General features: G+C 47.8%; 7 protein-coding genes across 7 annotated transcripts; 5 read left to right on the top strand and 2 right to left on the bottom strand.

Moving 5' to 3' along the window:
- Positions 1 to 1,903: 1,903 nt before the first annotated feature.
- On the top strand, positions 1,904 to 2,378 carry N7455_005924 (uncharacterized protein; the record flags this gene model as incomplete). Its single annotated transcript, XM_065605152.1, has 3 exons — positions 1,904 to 1,960; positions 2,066 to 2,258; positions 2,338 to 2,378. 3 exons carry the CDS (start codon positions 1,904 to 1,906, stop codon positions 2,376 to 2,378), a joined length of 291 nt encoding a protein of 96 aa, XP_065462052.1.
- A 1,671-nt stretch (positions 2,379 to 4,049) lies between these two features.
- On the top strand, positions 4,050 to 5,725 carry N7455_005923 (SMI1/KNR4 family protein; the record flags this gene model as incomplete). The annotated part of the gene is made up of 2 exons (XM_040956552.2): positions 4,050 to 4,060; positions 4,129 to 5,725. The coding sequence occupies 2 exons, from the start codon at positions 4,050 to 4,052 to the stop codon at positions 5,723 to 5,725; spliced, it is 1,608 nt and encodes a 535-aa protein (XP_040813025.2).
- A 622-nt stretch (positions 5,726 to 6,347) lies between these two features.
- Positions 6,348 to 7,037, bottom strand: N7455_005922 (uncharacterized protein; the record flags this gene model as incomplete). The annotated part of the gene is made up of 1 exon (XM_040956605.2): positions 6,348 to 7,037. The coding sequence occupies one exon, from the start codon at positions 7,035 to 7,037 to the stop codon at positions 6,348 to 6,350; it is 690 nt and encodes a 229-aa protein (XP_040812892.2).
- Positions 7,038 to 7,824: 787 nt separating this feature from the next.
- On the top strand, positions 7,825 to 9,133 carry gmtA (GDP-mannose transporter; the record flags this gene model as incomplete). Its single annotated transcript, XM_040956696.2, has 4 exons — positions 7,825 to 8,067; positions 8,122 to 8,209; positions 8,269 to 8,640; positions 8,700 to 9,133. The coding sequence occupies 4 exons, from the start codon at positions 7,825 to 7,827 to the stop codon at positions 9,131 to 9,133; spliced, it is 1,137 nt and encodes a 378-aa protein (XP_040812982.1).
- A 1,236-nt stretch (positions 9,134 to 10,369) lies between these two features.
- On the top strand, positions 10,370 to 11,479 carry N7455_005920 (uncharacterized protein; the record flags this gene model as incomplete). The annotated part of the gene is made up of 2 exons (XM_065605151.1): positions 10,370 to 10,424; positions 11,331 to 11,479. 2 exons carry the CDS (start codon positions 10,370 to 10,372, stop codon positions 11,477 to 11,479), a joined length of 204 nt encoding a protein of 67 aa, XP_065462051.1.
- A 415-nt stretch (positions 11,480 to 11,894) lies between these two features.
- Positions 11,895 to 13,337, top strand: N7455_005919 (25S rRNA (uracil2634-N3)-methyltransferase; the record flags this gene model as incomplete). Its single annotated transcript, XM_040956643.2, has 2 exons — positions 11,895 to 12,120; positions 12,361 to 13,337. 2 exons carry the CDS (start codon positions 11,895 to 11,897, stop codon positions 13,335 to 13,337), a joined length of 1,203 nt encoding a protein of 400 aa, XP_040812939.1.
- Positions 13,338 to 13,428: 91 nt separating this feature from the next.
- N7455_005918 (FYV10 family protein) lies at positions 13,429 to 14,899 on the bottom strand (the record flags this gene model as incomplete). Its single annotated transcript, XM_040956546.2, has 4 exons — positions 14,766 to 14,899; positions 14,168 to 14,707; positions 13,913 to 14,107; positions 13,429 to 13,860 (listed from the first exon to the last, which is right to left on the bottom strand). The coding sequence occupies exons 1-4, from the start codon at positions 14,817 to 14,819 to the stop codon at positions 13,429 to 13,431; spliced, it is 1,221 nt and encodes a 406-aa protein (XP_040812966.2). The 5' UTR covers positions 14,820 to 14,899.
- Positions 14,900 to 16,511: the final 1,612 nt, after the last annotated feature.

Genomic DNA, 16,511 nt, shown 5'->3' with positions numbered 1-16,511 from the left:
TGCGCCATATGTGGAATCGGAGGAAGATCGTAAAATGCTGGGCTTATGGCCAAATCCAAGGAGACCTCGTGGCGGATACCGTCAAAGGGGCCGTGGAAGGAGAGGTTAGGATTAACGTGGGGCTCATTTTGGTTTCTACGTATATCCATGGATATATTATACCCTTTCTTGTACAAATTTAAAGCCAACTCGAAATAGGAGGATATTGGAATATCTACACGTGTTGCCAGTTGTGGCACTGCCATCAGGATAGAGACATTCAGGATCTAAGCCAGCTGAGCATGACCAGCAATCTATTGGGTAGAATTCATCCCACTGCCGGTTTTGAGAACCCTCTGTACATTGAATTTATGGCGTATTGTTTCACAACAATGCAACTTTGTGCCTTGTGGAGACGCAATATAAACTAGCGCAACGCTAACCGGACCGCCCCGACCCTTTATCCAACATGACATACAAAATGGGTTGCACGTTTTTCTCTATCACTATCAATCCTTTTGCTAGGTCTTCCTCGCTCGGGCTCTAATCAATGGTTTCCTGGAGATCAACCTCCTCCGCGTCAGGCTCAGCCTACAGTTGGAACCCACGTCGCAAACTTGACATTCTTGAATGCAGCCTCCATCTCTAGCATCCGGTACTGCTCATAGTCAGTCTTGCGCGATAATACCATCATTTGGCTTGCCCGTGTCACCTTTAGAACGAGATCATTACTCGCGCCTGGCATTCTGTTATCTTTCATATCCGATACTACTGCTGCAGCACTATCTAAAAAGGTTGAATAGTGAGTACCAGTAATGATTTTGGTAGGACTGAGCCACGTCAGTATTATCAAGGTATTTTGACTTTACGTTCGCGGTATAGCGTGTCTGCCATCCTACTGATATCAGGAGTGAGGCTATCTATGATCGAAGGGATGGGACCTTTGTTTCCACTGGCCCTCAAGTTCGTTAGCTCGATGAACTCGTTAAACAGCAGTGTACCTTCACGCCCGCTTCCAAAACCATGCGAGCAGATGGTGAGCGTATGTAGATTGCCATTTGTCTTCTCATAAGGTCATAAATTTGCGCCTGGTAGGCCTACCAGATAAACATATGTTGGTAGGCGCCGCGAATCTCGCCCCCAAGAATGGTACTCGCAGTAACGAAGAGACAGGGGACAAATGGAAGCTTTATTTTGATATTTGGTAATAGAACAAGGGAGCTTCTATCAAATCCTTCATCTACATAGCTCGGGAGATGGGATAGGGGATGTCTTGGTGCCCTCATATCGGTACTCCTGATTGTAGGGCTAGTACTGTAGCCACCAGCACAAAAGTAGACAACTCTGTGTGTGGCGCCTTTTTTTGTTCCCAACATGATGGAGCAGCGTAATATGGAAATGTCAAGGACATAACTCTTGGGGTTCAAATAATATTGACACATGGCTAATGACTACAGCTAGCGGGCTTCATAGCTTTCTAGCTAGTGAGTCTAGATATTAGACCCGTACGCTACAGTTCCAAAGTGGACATAGTTTGAGATAGGGACGAGAGGCTGAAATACGTCGGAATACGTTCACAGTGAGGGAATGGTAAGGTAGTAACAGATACAATTGAATTGATCCAGGGGTTTTTGCGAAGAAAAAGTAGTAACAGTGCCCACCATCAGTTCTTTCAAAGCCACACAGCCATTTAGCAAATATATATCAATGTAGTGCTCATCAATGCTGACGAACGATTGCCATCTAAAAGTCGACATAGTAAACACGGGGCAACGCATGAGATATCTGATCAACAGTCTGCTCGCCCGCGATGGCACGGGAACAAGAACAATATCAACCTGTATGCCCTCAACGGAGGGCAATACAGCTGTTTACTGCACTACTGCCAATGCACAGTTCCGTCAACTTGTCCACGAAATACAAGATGACGGAGCCTCCGTCGTACTTGCCGATATGGATTCGGGGACTTGCGCAGGGGCCTGTAAGTAGCCATCATATCACAGCGCATCGACGCACACCGCACCACAGCGGGACCGGCTTATATATGGTTGATCATGTGTCAGTGCCTATTCTGATGATTCACCAGGCCATCATGTCGCTCCAGGAAGTCATTGACACAGCAGAGAAAATTGACACGGAAAACCGGAAGCAACAGATTCTGCTCTTCCTCTTAGCCCTCCTCTCCCTCATTCCTATCGGCGGCGAGGTCATCGCCGCGATTAACGGGCTTGCCGGTGTTGGGCGGTTTATCGCCCTGGCTGATGAAGCCCGTATTGTGGGTATGGATGGGTCTTTATTCTGTTGTTGATGATCCTTCCTCCGCACCGTTTTTCATTTTTGGTTATATGCTCAGTGCAGATGCGCTTATGGGTGCTGTCAAAGTCAATAAGGCTGCGTAAGCTTGGTAAGGACTTCGGGGAGGATATGGCCAAAACCGAGAGTATTATGAGGGTGTGTAAGGCGTGAATTGATAACAAATGGCATTTTGGTTATCAACAGCCTGCCTGTAGTCCTTTAAACAAGCTCTGTCCTAAGGATGCAGTTACAGGATAGATCGAAATCACTCTTTGATACCCCAAAATACGCTAGTCTACACTGGGATTAGCGTTATCTCAAGGATTGATCGTATCGAAATATTTTGGGTCATGTGACAAACCGGTCTTGTCTATTTGCACGGAGTAGATTAACTTGAAATGACTATAAATTCATGGATAAAAACTTCAGGAGGTTGATATAGCAGTTGAAATGCTCCATCACTACGGGATGTCATATTTTGTATTTGTATTTCAGGTATAGGAAAGATAATGTCGTCGGTGTAAATGTAGAGCTGAAGGAGTAACAAAGGTCCGACCACCAAGTTCCTGGACGCCAAGATGTGTATCGCACCAAGCCATGAACTAGCCACACCGTTGAAACGAATCAAAATTGGAAGGTTTCCATATTCTAATGTGGAGTCAAGCCTATAAGAGCCCAGTGCTGATCCTAATATCCCCCCGGGGTTTTTCCATGTATATTTTAGACTTGGAATATAAAGAGTTTTTCAATAATAAGGATCTACATCGTGAAATCACTGAACAGTTTGATTCGCAGGCTTAATACGGAGTACATGTATGTTAAATGTCCTATATTACGGAGTATACATCGCATATTACTTTCTATTTTTGTTGAGCGGTGGACTACTCCCCCTATTGTTAGCCCTATTGACTCCTATTCGCTAGCCACAGTCCTTTCCCCGAGATCCACTCACCTGGCGCTAATTTTCTATCAATTTCGCCGTACGGAGTACGCCGTACATAGATTGTTAGGGGATGTACGGAGTCAAGGAAACCCGAAGTCGGCACTCCAGGATGTCCGATTCCGTGTTCCTATTTCTGTATACTTCTGTTGCCTAAATAGGAGCTGGGGTCTTCCATTTCAAGATCTTCTGAGGAAGCTTAATTTGAACTTCTTTTGCCGTAAGGGTTTGGACAATGGCATTCAGATACACGTGTAATTGTATGTAGCCTGGAAGACATGTATTGACTGGATGCAGTACAATAAAACACACATCCTTGGCAAAAATACCCCATCTTCGCATTCAAAAGCTTAGGATGGGTTGTCGACATCATATCAAAGGGATCTACATACCATACACGTCGAGGCCTCGCTGAATGCGGCCAGGGGGGTGGATGAGATAGAGTCATATCATAACAATTGAAGTAAATAACCCTAACAATTTCTAGATTTTAAAAGAAGATCATATTATATTATCCTAAGCCTTTTAAAAGCCTTGTGTTTCCAAGGAAATTAAAAAGACCAAAACCCTCTTTCTCTTCCCCCCCCCTCCACCTTTTCTCCTTCCTTACCTAATTCTGGATTCTGGACTTCCCAAGCTTGCCCCTACCACGTCTTCACATCTTCACATTTTCAACATCTTCTTTCCCTCCTCTGAATTTTGAAACCTCTCGTTTTCATTATCCCCGCGTCGGGACACGTTTTCCCCCGTCTCCAATGACCGATTTTGCGACCTGATTCTCGGTTTTAACCCCCCTGCGCCCGTTTTTTTTTTCTCCCTTCTCTACTGTGACACCATGGCGAATATGTTAGTTTATCTCTGGATGTCTAGATCTGGATATCAAGGCAAGGTTCATGTCCACTGACGTGATGCAGGTTGGGTTCGACATGGCGTTCCTTTTGGCATACCATGACCTCCTATGACCGTCATGCCTCCCACGACTCCCCCTACCGTACCGGGAGACACGTTCCTCTCAGCCAAAGTCGTCACGAACCGCTCACATCTATCGCAACCAGCGCAATCGAGTCTCGCCCGGACCTCTCCAACCCCTACGATGACGAGCCTACAAAAGGATCTGCAAGTGCACAAACATCCGAGTGGAATGCCTCCCCCGACGACTTGGGCTCTCCCACCCAACCCTACTCACCAGGGATGAGGTCGGTCGCATCTCAAAAAAGGCGATCGAACGAACAAGGTGAGGGTGCGCCAGAAATTCAGATGCAAAGTTTCCACGATGGAGCACCGCCGCCGCCGCCGGTCGCCCACTCCTGGAGGAAGATCGAACGCTGGTTAGAAAGCAATTATGAGGAACTCCTTGACCAGCTCGGTGAAGGATGTACCCAGAACGACATTAATGAATTGGAGCATGAACTCGACTGCAGTCTGCCACTAGAGGTGCGGGAATCGTTAATGGCCCATGACGGCCAAGAACGTGGCGGCCAACCCACCGGTGTCATCTTCAGCGCCATGCTGCTCGACTGCGAGGAGATCGTTCAGGAATGGTGGAACTGGAAAAAGGTCAACGACGAATATCTCAGCAACGCAACTACGATGCAAAACCCACCCGCACCCAGCTCTGCGGCAAGCTCCTCCGCGGCCGGTCCGTCTCAGCAGCCCTCGTCCACAATGTGGCAAGCAGACCTGCTCGAGCGTCAGGACTCCCAGCCTCCCGGTGCAGTTCAGAAAGCCTACGCACACCCCGCTTGGATTCCCCTCGCCCGTGATTGGGGCGGCAACAACCTGGCCATTGATCTGGCACCCGGCCCCGCTGGAAAATGGGGCCAGGTGATTCTTTTCGGCCGGGATTACGACTGCAAATACGTCGTTGCTCGGTCGTGGGCTGGATTCCTCGCGAATCTTGCCGATGATCTATGCAGCGGCCACGTCTTTGTTGACGAGCAGACGGATGAGCTGAAGTTGAAACCATTCAAGAACCAAAATGTGGAGCCCCCATACCTGGATATTCTGCGCTGGAGGACGGATCAGAAGTATGGCCGCCGTGCACCTCGCCGGAAGGGCCCTGTACCCAATGGCCTGGGCGTGAACGCTTCAGGCAACCGGTCCAGTAGTCGGGAGTCCCCCTACGGCAGCCCCACGCGCACTGAAGAACGGGGCCGTTCGCCGCACCGTTTCTCCAAGAGCGGAAATGCTCAGAGTCCCAAGACGCCATTCGGCGTGTCCAGTCCTCTTGCACGCGTGACTGAGGAGACAACAAGTCCCGCTGTCACTGTAGGACCCACAATCTCTGAAGACGCGAAGGAAAACGACAAGGAGCCTCAGGCTGAGGATCTCATGGAGGTTGTAACCCCACAAATCTCCAATAAGGAGAATGAAGGGTTCCCCAAGCCCAATGAACTTAAGGAATCCGACAAGGCCGAGAAAATCGAGAAAATCGAGAAAACTGACTCTGCGGAGTCCTCAGCTGCCATTGAATCGGAGGTCCTCGGCGAAATGAAGAACGTGGCTATTTAGAATAAGCCTTGCTTTTTGAGTCCGGACAGCGCTGTTTTCTCTCGAGTCTCGGTTTTTCAAGGGCATCCGGCGTCATTGTGGAACTTATGGATGTGCGACAACGTTCTGCTTCTGCTTCTGTTTCTACTTCTGCTTCTATGTATAGAATTCCCCCCTGTTCTTCTAGCCTCAGTTTCGCGGCATTTGTTGTAACTCTAGGGTACTGTTTTGCTCTGCTTCTGTTTTTTCCTTTCCGTTTTGGTTTTCCTTTGCCGTCGAGATGGCTCTGTGTTTACGGTCTTTGATATTTTTTGCCTGTAATTCTATGATGACAGTCTGCTTTGTTCTTTCGTGTCTGGCTACAATCCCATTTACTTTGATTCTTCAATCTTCAATCTCAAGTTGCACAAGATTTGTTCCCGGAGCATACGCATAGTCCCAGTGGAGGCCTCCAAGGTGCTCCGGTGGCTAGTTTAGAGCTTGTATAAGCCCTCGGTATATATGGATATATGGCATGGGTATGCTACTAAATATCCAACTATGAACATCAATATAGGTCATCAATCCGTTAATATACAGAAATCATGAAACAACATCCCAATACCCTTTCCCCACGGGTATAAACTTCAAGGAACAAGGACTCTTAATCCCAATCGTCATCGTCATCGTCACCACGGTTTCTCACATTAGGATTGGAATCCCGAATCCCACGTTTTTTCCTCCCAAATCCTCTCCCACCAGCACCGTCATCACTATCCTCCTCCTCCCTCACATCATCATCCTCATCCCCACCCCCAATCTTCACTGCCAAAAGAATCCCCTTGAAAACCAACCTCTTCTCCAAAACCTTGACATCAAACCCTTCAACCCCATCAAAGCCCCTAGCATCAAGTCCCTCAAATCCAACAACCCGATCAAGCCCAACCCCATCCTTAAACCCAATAACACAAGGCAAAACCTTAATCCCAAGTTTGTGCGCAATAAACGGCGTGTTACGCACATCCACCCGCGCAAACGAAACCTCGTGGTGCACACTCGCCAGCTCTCCAAGCCTCATATCCATAACCGCGCACCGCGCGAAATCAGGGTGCGCAAAGTGCACCAGACACCTGCTTGTGCGCGTCGTGAAGTCCAACGTGGACTGGTCTGACGAGAGTGTCGGGTAGACTTCGTTTTGGAGTAGGCCTGTGGTGCCGCTTGTTGCGCGTGCGGTGTGGTTGTTTTTTGTGGCTGCGAGCTCGGCGTTTAGTTGGTGGATGCGTTGGTCGCGGTAGAGGGTGTCATCTTCGTTTTCGAGGGCGGCGAAGAGGGCTTCGTCGTCTGAGTCGGGCATTTTGGGGGTGGTTTGTGGTTTTGAGGTTGGGTTGTTTTTTGTTTTTTTTGGTGGGATTGAGATAGTTTGTTCCGTTTGGGTTTGCTTTTGGGCCCTATTTCCCAATGTAAAGGTGCGGATTGGGATTTTCAGGGGAGTGTGTGGTTAGGAGGGTTGAGGTTGGAAGGTCGGGAGCAGCTCCACTGGTATATGGACTCGGTACGGAGTGGTCTACGCGTGAACAGCTTTATGAATTTGGTTTCTGGTTTTTTTACAGTCTGCAATTGGAATGGGGTATGAATTTCTTTATTTCTTGTTCTTTTGCTTAGTGGGATAATTTTGTGCATGTTCTTTAGCCTCAAAGAACCTTAGAATGATCCACGCTACACATAAAGCCATACTATATAAATACAAACGTACGACTACCAACTACACATTTATACTGTCATCGATTGGCCTAATTGAGTATTTTCATGCCTTGACTAACAGTATGTTGTATCAATTGACTACTACTATACTCCATATATTGTACTCCAATAGTACATCCGATGTTTCACTCTATAAATAAAATCCTGACTCAGCACCCCCCTAACTGTCCTGCTTAGGTAACGACGTGCCTGTTTCCGGCCGCGAAATCTGTTGTTGTCAAATCTCCTTTGGCCTTTTTTTTACCTGGTCACCCTCTCGAACAACCTCCTCTTGTTCCTCGACTCCCCTGGATATATTCTGGGTGCCATCTGTCATTTCAGTTCCTCCCCCTTTCAACAAAACAGCCGATAACACCCCTATCCGCGACCACTCACTCAACATGGCCGAAGACAAGAAATCCGACGACTACACCGTCGAAATGAACAAGCTCGACCAAGGGAACAAGGAGTTCGAGGCTGCGCCGCCGCCGACTCCCTCGCCCCGCGCCAGTCCGAACATCTCCAACAACCCCGCTCTTCCCGTTCTGGCATACTGCGGTTCGTCAATTATGATGACCGTGATGAACAAGTATGTTCTGTCGGGTTTGGATTTCAATCTGAACTTCCTCTTGCTCTGTGTCCAGGTATGTGGTGGCTTTTCCAGTGCTTGATCCAAGGCGAATTGCTAATATCACCAGTCTTTGGTTTGCATTGCTGCGATTCAAACATGCAAGTCCATGGGTCTTATCACCTACCGTGATTTCAACACCGATGAGGCCAGAAAGTGTATGTACTCCGATTATCACAAGCCGAGAGATGTGGCAGCTGACAAGATTCCATATCAGGGTTCCCGATTACGCTCCTACTGATCGGCATGATCTACACTGGTTCCAAGGCTCTTCAGTTCCTTTCAATCCCCGTCTACACTATCTTCAAGAACTTGACCATTATCCTGATCGCCTATGGAGAGGTTCTCTGGTTCGGTGGCTCCGTCACTAACCTCACTCTGTTCTCTTTCGGTCTGATGGTTTTCAGCTCGCTCATTGCTGCCTGGGCTGATATCAAGCATGCGGTGGAGAGCACCGGTGACACCTCCAGCAAGGTCTCCACCCTGAACGCTGGATACGTCTGGATGTTGATCAACTGCCTGTGCACCTCGGCCTATGTCCTGGGCATGCGCAAGCGCATCAAGCTGACCAACTTCAAGGATTTCGATAGTATGTGGTTCTTTCCAGCCTTGTTTCAAATGTGTTTACTAACATGACCTTCTCTCTAGCCATGTTCTACAACAACCTCCTGTCGATCCCCGTTTTGATTGTTCTCACCCTGCTAGTCGAGGACTGGTCATCCGCCAACCTCGCCCGCAACTTCCCTGAGGCTAACCGTGACGGTATCTTCTTCGCCATGATTCTGTCTGGTGCTTCCTCTGTCTTCATCTCGTACACATCCGCGTGGTGTGTCCGCACCACCTCCTCCACCACATACTCTATGGTTGGCGCTCTCAACAAGCTGCCCATTGCCGTGTCCGGTCTCATCTTCTTCGATGCGCCAGTCACCTTCCCCAGTGTTTCCGCCATCGCTGTCGGCTTCGTCAGTGGTATTGTCTACGCGGTGGCCAAGATCAAGCAGAACTCCAAGCCCCGCACCGGTGTTCTCCCCACACCAGTCAGTGCCAGCAGCCAGAGCATGAGAGATTCGCTGCGCTCTTAAAGGCTTGGAATGACAATATGCATCTGACTGGTCAGTGCATATCCAAAAAGTCAACCGTGTCCACGGTGCTCCTTTGCATGTGACATTATGATTCACGTTTCATTGCAGCCGAATTCAAGGGTCTTGTCTGGTCTGATGGGGAAAATCCTGCGATCACTTTGGTCGGTGTTGGTGTTTGATTCCTTTCTCTTCTTTTCTGTTATTTCTCCCCTCCCCTCGCCTTACATTTATGGAAGGGAAACTGCTTCGTTTTTTTGGCGGTTTCTCCCGACCCCCCTGCTTTTGGTCTACAGTATGATTTAGTAATTCTCCCCTTGTTTTTGACATGCGGCTATAGCATCTATCCTTGTCTGTTTTGTTTCCATGTATATAGCTATGCCGCGATCTGTTCTTCTCTCTAATAGAACGTGTCTTTCGATAACTAATATGATTTATCCTTCTGGTTAACTCTTTTATATTTTCCATGGTCCTGTACTCAGAAATTGCCGAGCTGCAGGTCTGGAGGGGTTGTCGTTAAGAGAGTCGTTGTTTCCCAATTTGGAAGTTCCTTCCTTGTTTGTTTGGTGTCGCGAGTTACAAAAAGTTCAGCATAAAAGGTCAATTTGTCTCCTCACACATCCTACCCTCATCTCTCTCTTCCCTCTCGTCCTGCTACCAGAACCAGTTCCAACGTCAAATTTCATCATTCATCTCCAAAATGCACCAGAGCATCTTGGACATTCTCGTCCATCTCTAGCTCTATCAGAGCTTGAGCGTACCTGCCAACCACATCAATATGTTCATCTATACCCTCTATGAACCCGAAATTCAACTCCGCGGATGCCTGATTGATGATCTCGAAAATGTACCAAAAAAGAGACACTTGCTCCAAACGTTTCCACACCGAAATAGCCTCGTCATCCACGCCATCGCAGCATGCAACCCTGTCTTCGACTGCATACCATATGGACAGGTGGTGACACCCAGAAACTATCCTACAGCTAGTCCACCTTGCACCAGGGGATGGTCATATCCTCTCTTAGTGCCTTCTTCCGCTCCTAGTCCAACTTTTCATTCCACATCCAGTTCCCACTGCATAAATTCCGGGACCAACTACAGGTGTTTTATGGGTGGGAAAACAATGACCGCCGGTATTGTGTAGCTTGGACCCGATACCAGAATCCGCTAGCCCCAGAAGTCACCGTCTGGTTCGGCAATTTCTGGCAGCTTGAGTCCTAGCAAAAGCTGTTTGCGCGCATGGCCAAATCCAAATTGCAGCACAACAAGCTTGACCAACTATCCAGGGAAAGCTGTTTGTGGTTTATCCCAAGTGTGGAGAGTTCAAGGTGAAGAAAGGAAAGGGGAAATCTAAGTCCCTTTGTGAATTGCTAGGAATCTTGAACCATTTCCTACGACCATGAAAGACACTCGGTAAGACAGGATCTCCCTTCCTACCTAGGATATCATTATGTGGGTCGTGCACTAAGCAGATAGCTAGAGACAGAATAAAAGGGGATGATGTGGCGGCACCCGGACTTGTGGGCTACCCATATCCAAAGCCTACCTTTTTCGCGTTGCTAAACTGGGTGGCTTCCTAAAGAAGATAGTCAGTCTGATCGAAATTCCCAGCAAGCGTAAGCATCTCAAATGGTGCTGGCCATGCAATCTCGATGGTCCTGGGCATGTGCTTATTGTTGGCCCAGGATCAGGAGTTTCAAGCCACTCCTCATCCACAGATATCTCTGCTTCCCCTTCCTGACTCCACCGCATACCAACTTTCCAATCAATCTCATAAATTTTGCCAATTTTACCGCTTTTCTTCCCTTTATACCCTTTGCATTACACTATATGATGGCTAGTTCCAATCGACGCGGTATTAGTTCGAAGTACCATGGCCAGGGCGGCAGCAAGAGCCCGAATAAACACCCATCCTCCCAGGAGAACGTAATTGCACACCCTTGTCAACGAGACGACGCGATCTTCAACAAATACCTCAAATCAGAGACGAGATTATGAGACGTATCGATATGATGCACGTCTCTACGGTAGTATGTTACCGTGTAGGGATATGGGGACGAAAAACAACCCACGGAAAGCTTGCCCAACCATTCTCGTTTCTGGAAGTCAGACCAAACACCCCAAGACAACCCAGAAGACCCGCGATATCATCAACGAAATTCTCAAAAAGCACTAACGGTGTGATATTATAGGCTACTAGGGACCTCAGGAACAATATCATTTCCCTCATTTAGTGGGCTTGCACTGGTGGAGTCAATGACAAGGTTAAGCGCTGAAAGAACACTGCTTATCTTTGCGAGTATTCAATCGGGACCAAGAGGATCTTTGAGACATACATGGCTACCCTAGTCAAATACAATATTATGCTATGGCACTTAACTCACTGCATGATCCCTCTTCAGTCTGTCTGTAGGACTCCGATCACACGCTTAGATATCCCAGACTCCGTTTCTAGTGTTCCCGCGGCGCTAGAGCCAAATTTCTTGAACCTCCGATTATTTTCTACGGCACCCTTCATTTTGAATAGATTACAAAGGAAATAAATAAAACTCCGAAGCTCACGAGTGAGAGGAATTCCGAAAAAGTAGGATAAAGAAAAGTGAAGACGAGGACGTTGTATACTTCGGATATTGGATTATCCGGCTCGATTTTCTTCCGCATCATCTTCCAGCCGCAGACACCAGCGGTGACGGCTCCATATTCATTTCATACAATTTCATACAACTTTTTGAAAGAGAACTCGCTTCTTTTTTTCTCTTCAGCCATGCCTCGCAATAATAAAAAGGCCAAAAGTGCCCCTCCGCCACGTCCTCGCGGACCAGGCAAACCATCTGGCCCATCTTCCAACCCTGCCAAGGGACAGCAGCATGGCAATGGGCAAAAGCAGGGTAGTGGCAATGCCAATGCACCTAAGAAAGCTTCTATGCAAGCAAACCAGAGACCTATCGTGCCGTTTTTGAGGAAGGATCGCATTCTCTTGGTTGGTGAAGGTGAGCTTTTTCTTCTGTTTTAATCGACATATTATTCTGCGTTCTTTAATTTATGCAAGAACTTTATTGCAATCAATTTCGATGCATATATTTCCTCGTGGCTTTTATGCGCAGAGCTGTGTTCTCACTTTGATATATGAGATTGAACATGCATTCTTATATAATAACAAGAACATGCAACATCCTTCAACCCCGGTTTATCTATTATATCCGCAAAGCATAAATTCTAACAACCACTAGGTGACTTCTCATTCGCCCGTTCTCTGGCAAAGCAATACAAGTGCCGCAACCTATGCGGCACATGCTACGATTCCAAGGAAGCACTGTACAACAAGTACCCGCAAGCTCCTCAGAACATCTCAGATATCCTGAATGCATCATCAAAGCCAAAACCAGAAAGCAGCGAGCCCGAAGAGCAGCCAGAAGAGAGCAAATCCGAAGAGCAAGACTCAACCAATCCCAACCAGCAAACCCCCAAAGTCATCTTCTCCGTGGATGCCCGCAAACTCGGTACTCCAGCAGGCGGCGGCAAGGAAATCCGCACAGGATTCACCCGCCGCGAGCGCAAAAGACCAGCCTGGTACCAGCAGAACGAGCCAGCAGGACCACCGTACCAGCCCGGCGGGCCGTGGGATGTGATCTGTTTCAATTTCCCGCATGTAGGCGGACTCTCTACGGACGTGAACCGACAAGTTCGCGCGAATCAGGAGCTGCTAGTTGCGTTCTTTAAGGCTTGTGTTCCTCTTGTTTCGAAGCCGCCGCCGCTTATGGATGCTGATGATGACGAGTGGGTGTATGCTGATGGGGAGGAGAGTGAAGAGGAAGAAGATGAGGATGAGGACGATGAAGGAGGGGAGGGTGAGGAGCTTGGGAAAGATGATGATACTACCGGGAAGGGATTCCGTGTTGGGCCTGGTCAGATTCTTGTGACTCTGTTTGAGGGGGAGCCGTATACGCTTTGGAATATTAGGGATTTGGCGAGACATGCGGGACTAGTTGTTGTGACTAGTTTCCGATTCCCTTGGACTTCTTATGAGGGGTATTCGCATGCGAGAACGGCGGGACATATTGAAGGGAAGGATGGGGAGCGTGGAGGATGGAGGGGGGAGGATCGGGAGGCTCGGATGTATGTCTTTGAAGTGAAGCAGAAGGAGCCGACCAAGAAGGGAGGGAAGAAGAGGAGCAGAGATGATGATGATTCTAGTGATAGCGAGTAAGGGCTGAAATGTATATTATCACGCTTAAAAATAGAACTGTATAAAGTGAGCTGTGGCTTAGCTTGTTTCATCCTTCTGCGCGAGTTCACGTTCACATTATGTACACTTTCTTCATCTCGCTCTCTTGGAAAGCCTCTCCTGTTGTTGGGTCTTTGACGGTGCCTGGTTCCACTGATCCCATCTTTCCGCTGATCTCGATTAGCCTTTGCTTCCCGTAGACTCGGCCGTTTGGTAGAACTATTGGGTCGCTTTCCACATAACTCTTTGAGTGGTGGGCATATGGCATTTTACGTGCAAGCTCATTCAGTTCAGTTGAGCAGATAGGACACACAGATGTCGACGTTGACTGTGAGTTTGAGCTGGATGATGTAAATGCTGAATGGCATAGAGGTGTTTTAAGAGCAGAGAGTCCTGCAGAAAGTGCAATATGTAATAATGGTTGTGATGGCAATGAAAGTAGCTCATGGTGAGTTTGAATGAAAAGCTGTGCGAGATACCTCCAGCGGCTCAGCGCAAAAAGAGACTGTACTGCATCAGTAAAAACTCTACTAACCAAGAATGAATGTTTTTCTTACTTTGTAAGGCTCGGCTCTTGTGTCTTGTTTGAATACCAGTAATCCTGCGGCGCGCATAATCTCAGAATTCTGAGATTGATGGTTGGGTATGAGGTACTTCTTTGCATGAATTATTGCCTCGATCTTCTTGGACTTGTCTTGTGTCCTGACCATCTCGATATATTGCTGCAACCGGAGTTCGAATTCAAGATTATGCTTTATAGGTTTTTTTAAGTTAGCTGGGATTCAAGACAGCATAGGTTGGTTCCAACGTACCTGGCTCTTCTTCAGTGCAGCCTTATTCTCTCCGCACCACTGCAATGCCTCCTTGGTTTCCCCGCGCCGCAAGCTATCCACAACCCGTTGGCATTGGGTAAATACACCGAGGTCCACAAGGTCCTCCACCCCCCTATCTTGGGCCAGCTGCTTTGCACTTTCAGAGTAACCTGAGCGCAGCATGTGGTCAACGAGTAAGCGGTCGAGTCGTACCCTTGACCACTGGTCGTACTTGACATCGGCTAGACTCGGGATCTTGTGCAGGGTCTCCAAGTGCTGAATGCGCTTGCGAGATTGGTTGTGGATTTTCTTTTCCTCTTCCTGCAGACCTTCCATTTTCCTTTTGAGACCTTGCATCCTGGATATCATTGCGTCGAGTGCAGCGAGGGTCTGGTCGGGTGTCTGGGTGTTGGAGAGTGAGGCGGAGGCGGTCTCTTTGAGTGCGGGGATAACATATTCCTTCTCTCGTTCGACGGCTCGTTGTACGGTTTTGAAATTCCTGCGGGCAAGTTCATGTGGTAGTCGAAGGAGTGGTTGGTCCTGCGTAAGCACCTCGATTAGGTCCCGGTTCATCATAGAGGTGCGGAGTAATTGTTACCAGGATGATGTGACTCTCTGGGTTGAGCTTAGTGGATGTCAGCTCTGCTGCCATGTTGATGAAGTTCAAGTCTCTTTTGCTCTTAGATCTAAGTCCGAAGGATAATAGTCTAGGATTACGGTCTAGACATGAAATGGAGGGGAGGGAAATGCGGAGAGAACGTCCATTCCAGTCACGAGATCCACATCGAGGACAAGCATTGACCGCCTCCATTTGCGGTTATACCACACGATCCTACTCCGTACAGAGTACAGTTTTCTAAGTAATTTCACTAATGTTGATTGTAAAGGGGTATTGAATGAGATAGGTTGTACAAAATATAGTACAAAATGGACCATCACAGTGTAAGGTTGCTAAAAGTCAATTCGGCCACAGTACATATATATCAAAGGGTACATATATATGGAAAGGTCTCTTGGTACATTTTAAGTCATATAAGGGGAATATCTAGAAAAGACACCCAAAAAGAATATCTGAAAGACATTTCAAAAGATCTTGACAAAGACTACCAAAGAAGACATCGTAAGGCCGCATAAGCGACTATTCTTGTACTCAGCCATCGCTGCTACCTTCCTTCCAACTCCCTATCCCTTAAAAGAACCAGCTTGATTTGCGAGGTGTATACCAGAGCCCTCCCAACCAAGTTTCATACATAACCTTTTTGTATCGTTCATTTTCGAGATAGGAAAGGTTGCAGGGCCGCAAGGCTGCTAACGACCGAGGCGACGCATTTTCAAAACAGACCGGGGGACTGTTTTCCCCATCATATAGGCTCCGTCTCACTTTGCCAGTGTGGACACGGTCCGCTAACCTGGCATGCCGTTTCCAACGGGGATCATCTGGAGATAGACCATCACCGAGGTTGAACCACCTTGTGATTATTAGAGCCAACTCGGTGCCGTATTCGCACATTTCAATGCGGAAATCGGTATGGCAACGGCCACACGTGTAAGTAAACCTAGGAGCTTTTTTCCCGGCTCGGTAAGCCTTCACAACGGGGTTTATTAAGCCGGCAAGCTCTTTCAGATGAATATGCAAGCAAATAACCATAGTCAAGGGAGATTCTCTTATTTTCTCAGGTTGCGTTCTTGGGTTACAATACATTAGATATTGCTTATCACCCGAAACAGACATTATTTCTTGAGTCCTTAGAACAAGACCCGGGGACTTGCAACAAATCTGTGCGTCAATCGAGAAAAGGGTGATTTTTTCAGGGCTGGCGGAATTTCCGGGGTGGTGTTGAACTTGAGTGTAGCATATGGCCTCTGTGCTAATTCCAAACTGCGGACCATGATAGAATCCTCTCATGGCAAGCTGAAGGTGAAAGAAGTTAATTACGTACGAGGCCTCGCGCCACGAAATCGCTAATCTCAACGCTAATGACCGATGGAGACTCCATTTTGACAAGCATGAAAGAGGCGCGGCTTTATCCTCGAAGATCGATCGGGGACCAAAGTCTTGCGAGGCATCATACTTGTGAAGAAGGTGACAAGTATAGCAAATAAAGTAGCTCGGTAGATCTCGTTCCAGGCGCTTCAAAAGGGGAAGTTTGTCTATTCCTGATGGCAGTATGGAATGATTCCGACGGTGAAACGTATCAAAGAGTCGATTATTGCAGAGGGAAATGCAGATCGCATCAACCTGAGGGAGGAAATCCGCTATTGATAGCAATAGCTCAACAGGTAGTCCAGCTAGCGTGTTCTGCTTGGGGATCTCAAAGAGTTGAGCATCATTTCCCCACAATCC

The sequence above is a fragment of the Penicillium solitum genome, assembly GCF_028829755.1.
Source record: "Penicillium solitum strain IBT 25940 chromosome Unknown utg000003l_segment0_segment0, whole genome shotgun sequence".
In the NCBI taxonomy this organism is placed as follows: Eukaryota; Fungi; Ascomycota; class Eurotiomycetes; order Eurotiales; family Aspergillaceae; genus Penicillium; species Penicillium solitum.
Note: the sequence above shows the minus strand (reverse complement) of the source record. Positions and strands in the feature narration are given on the sequence as shown.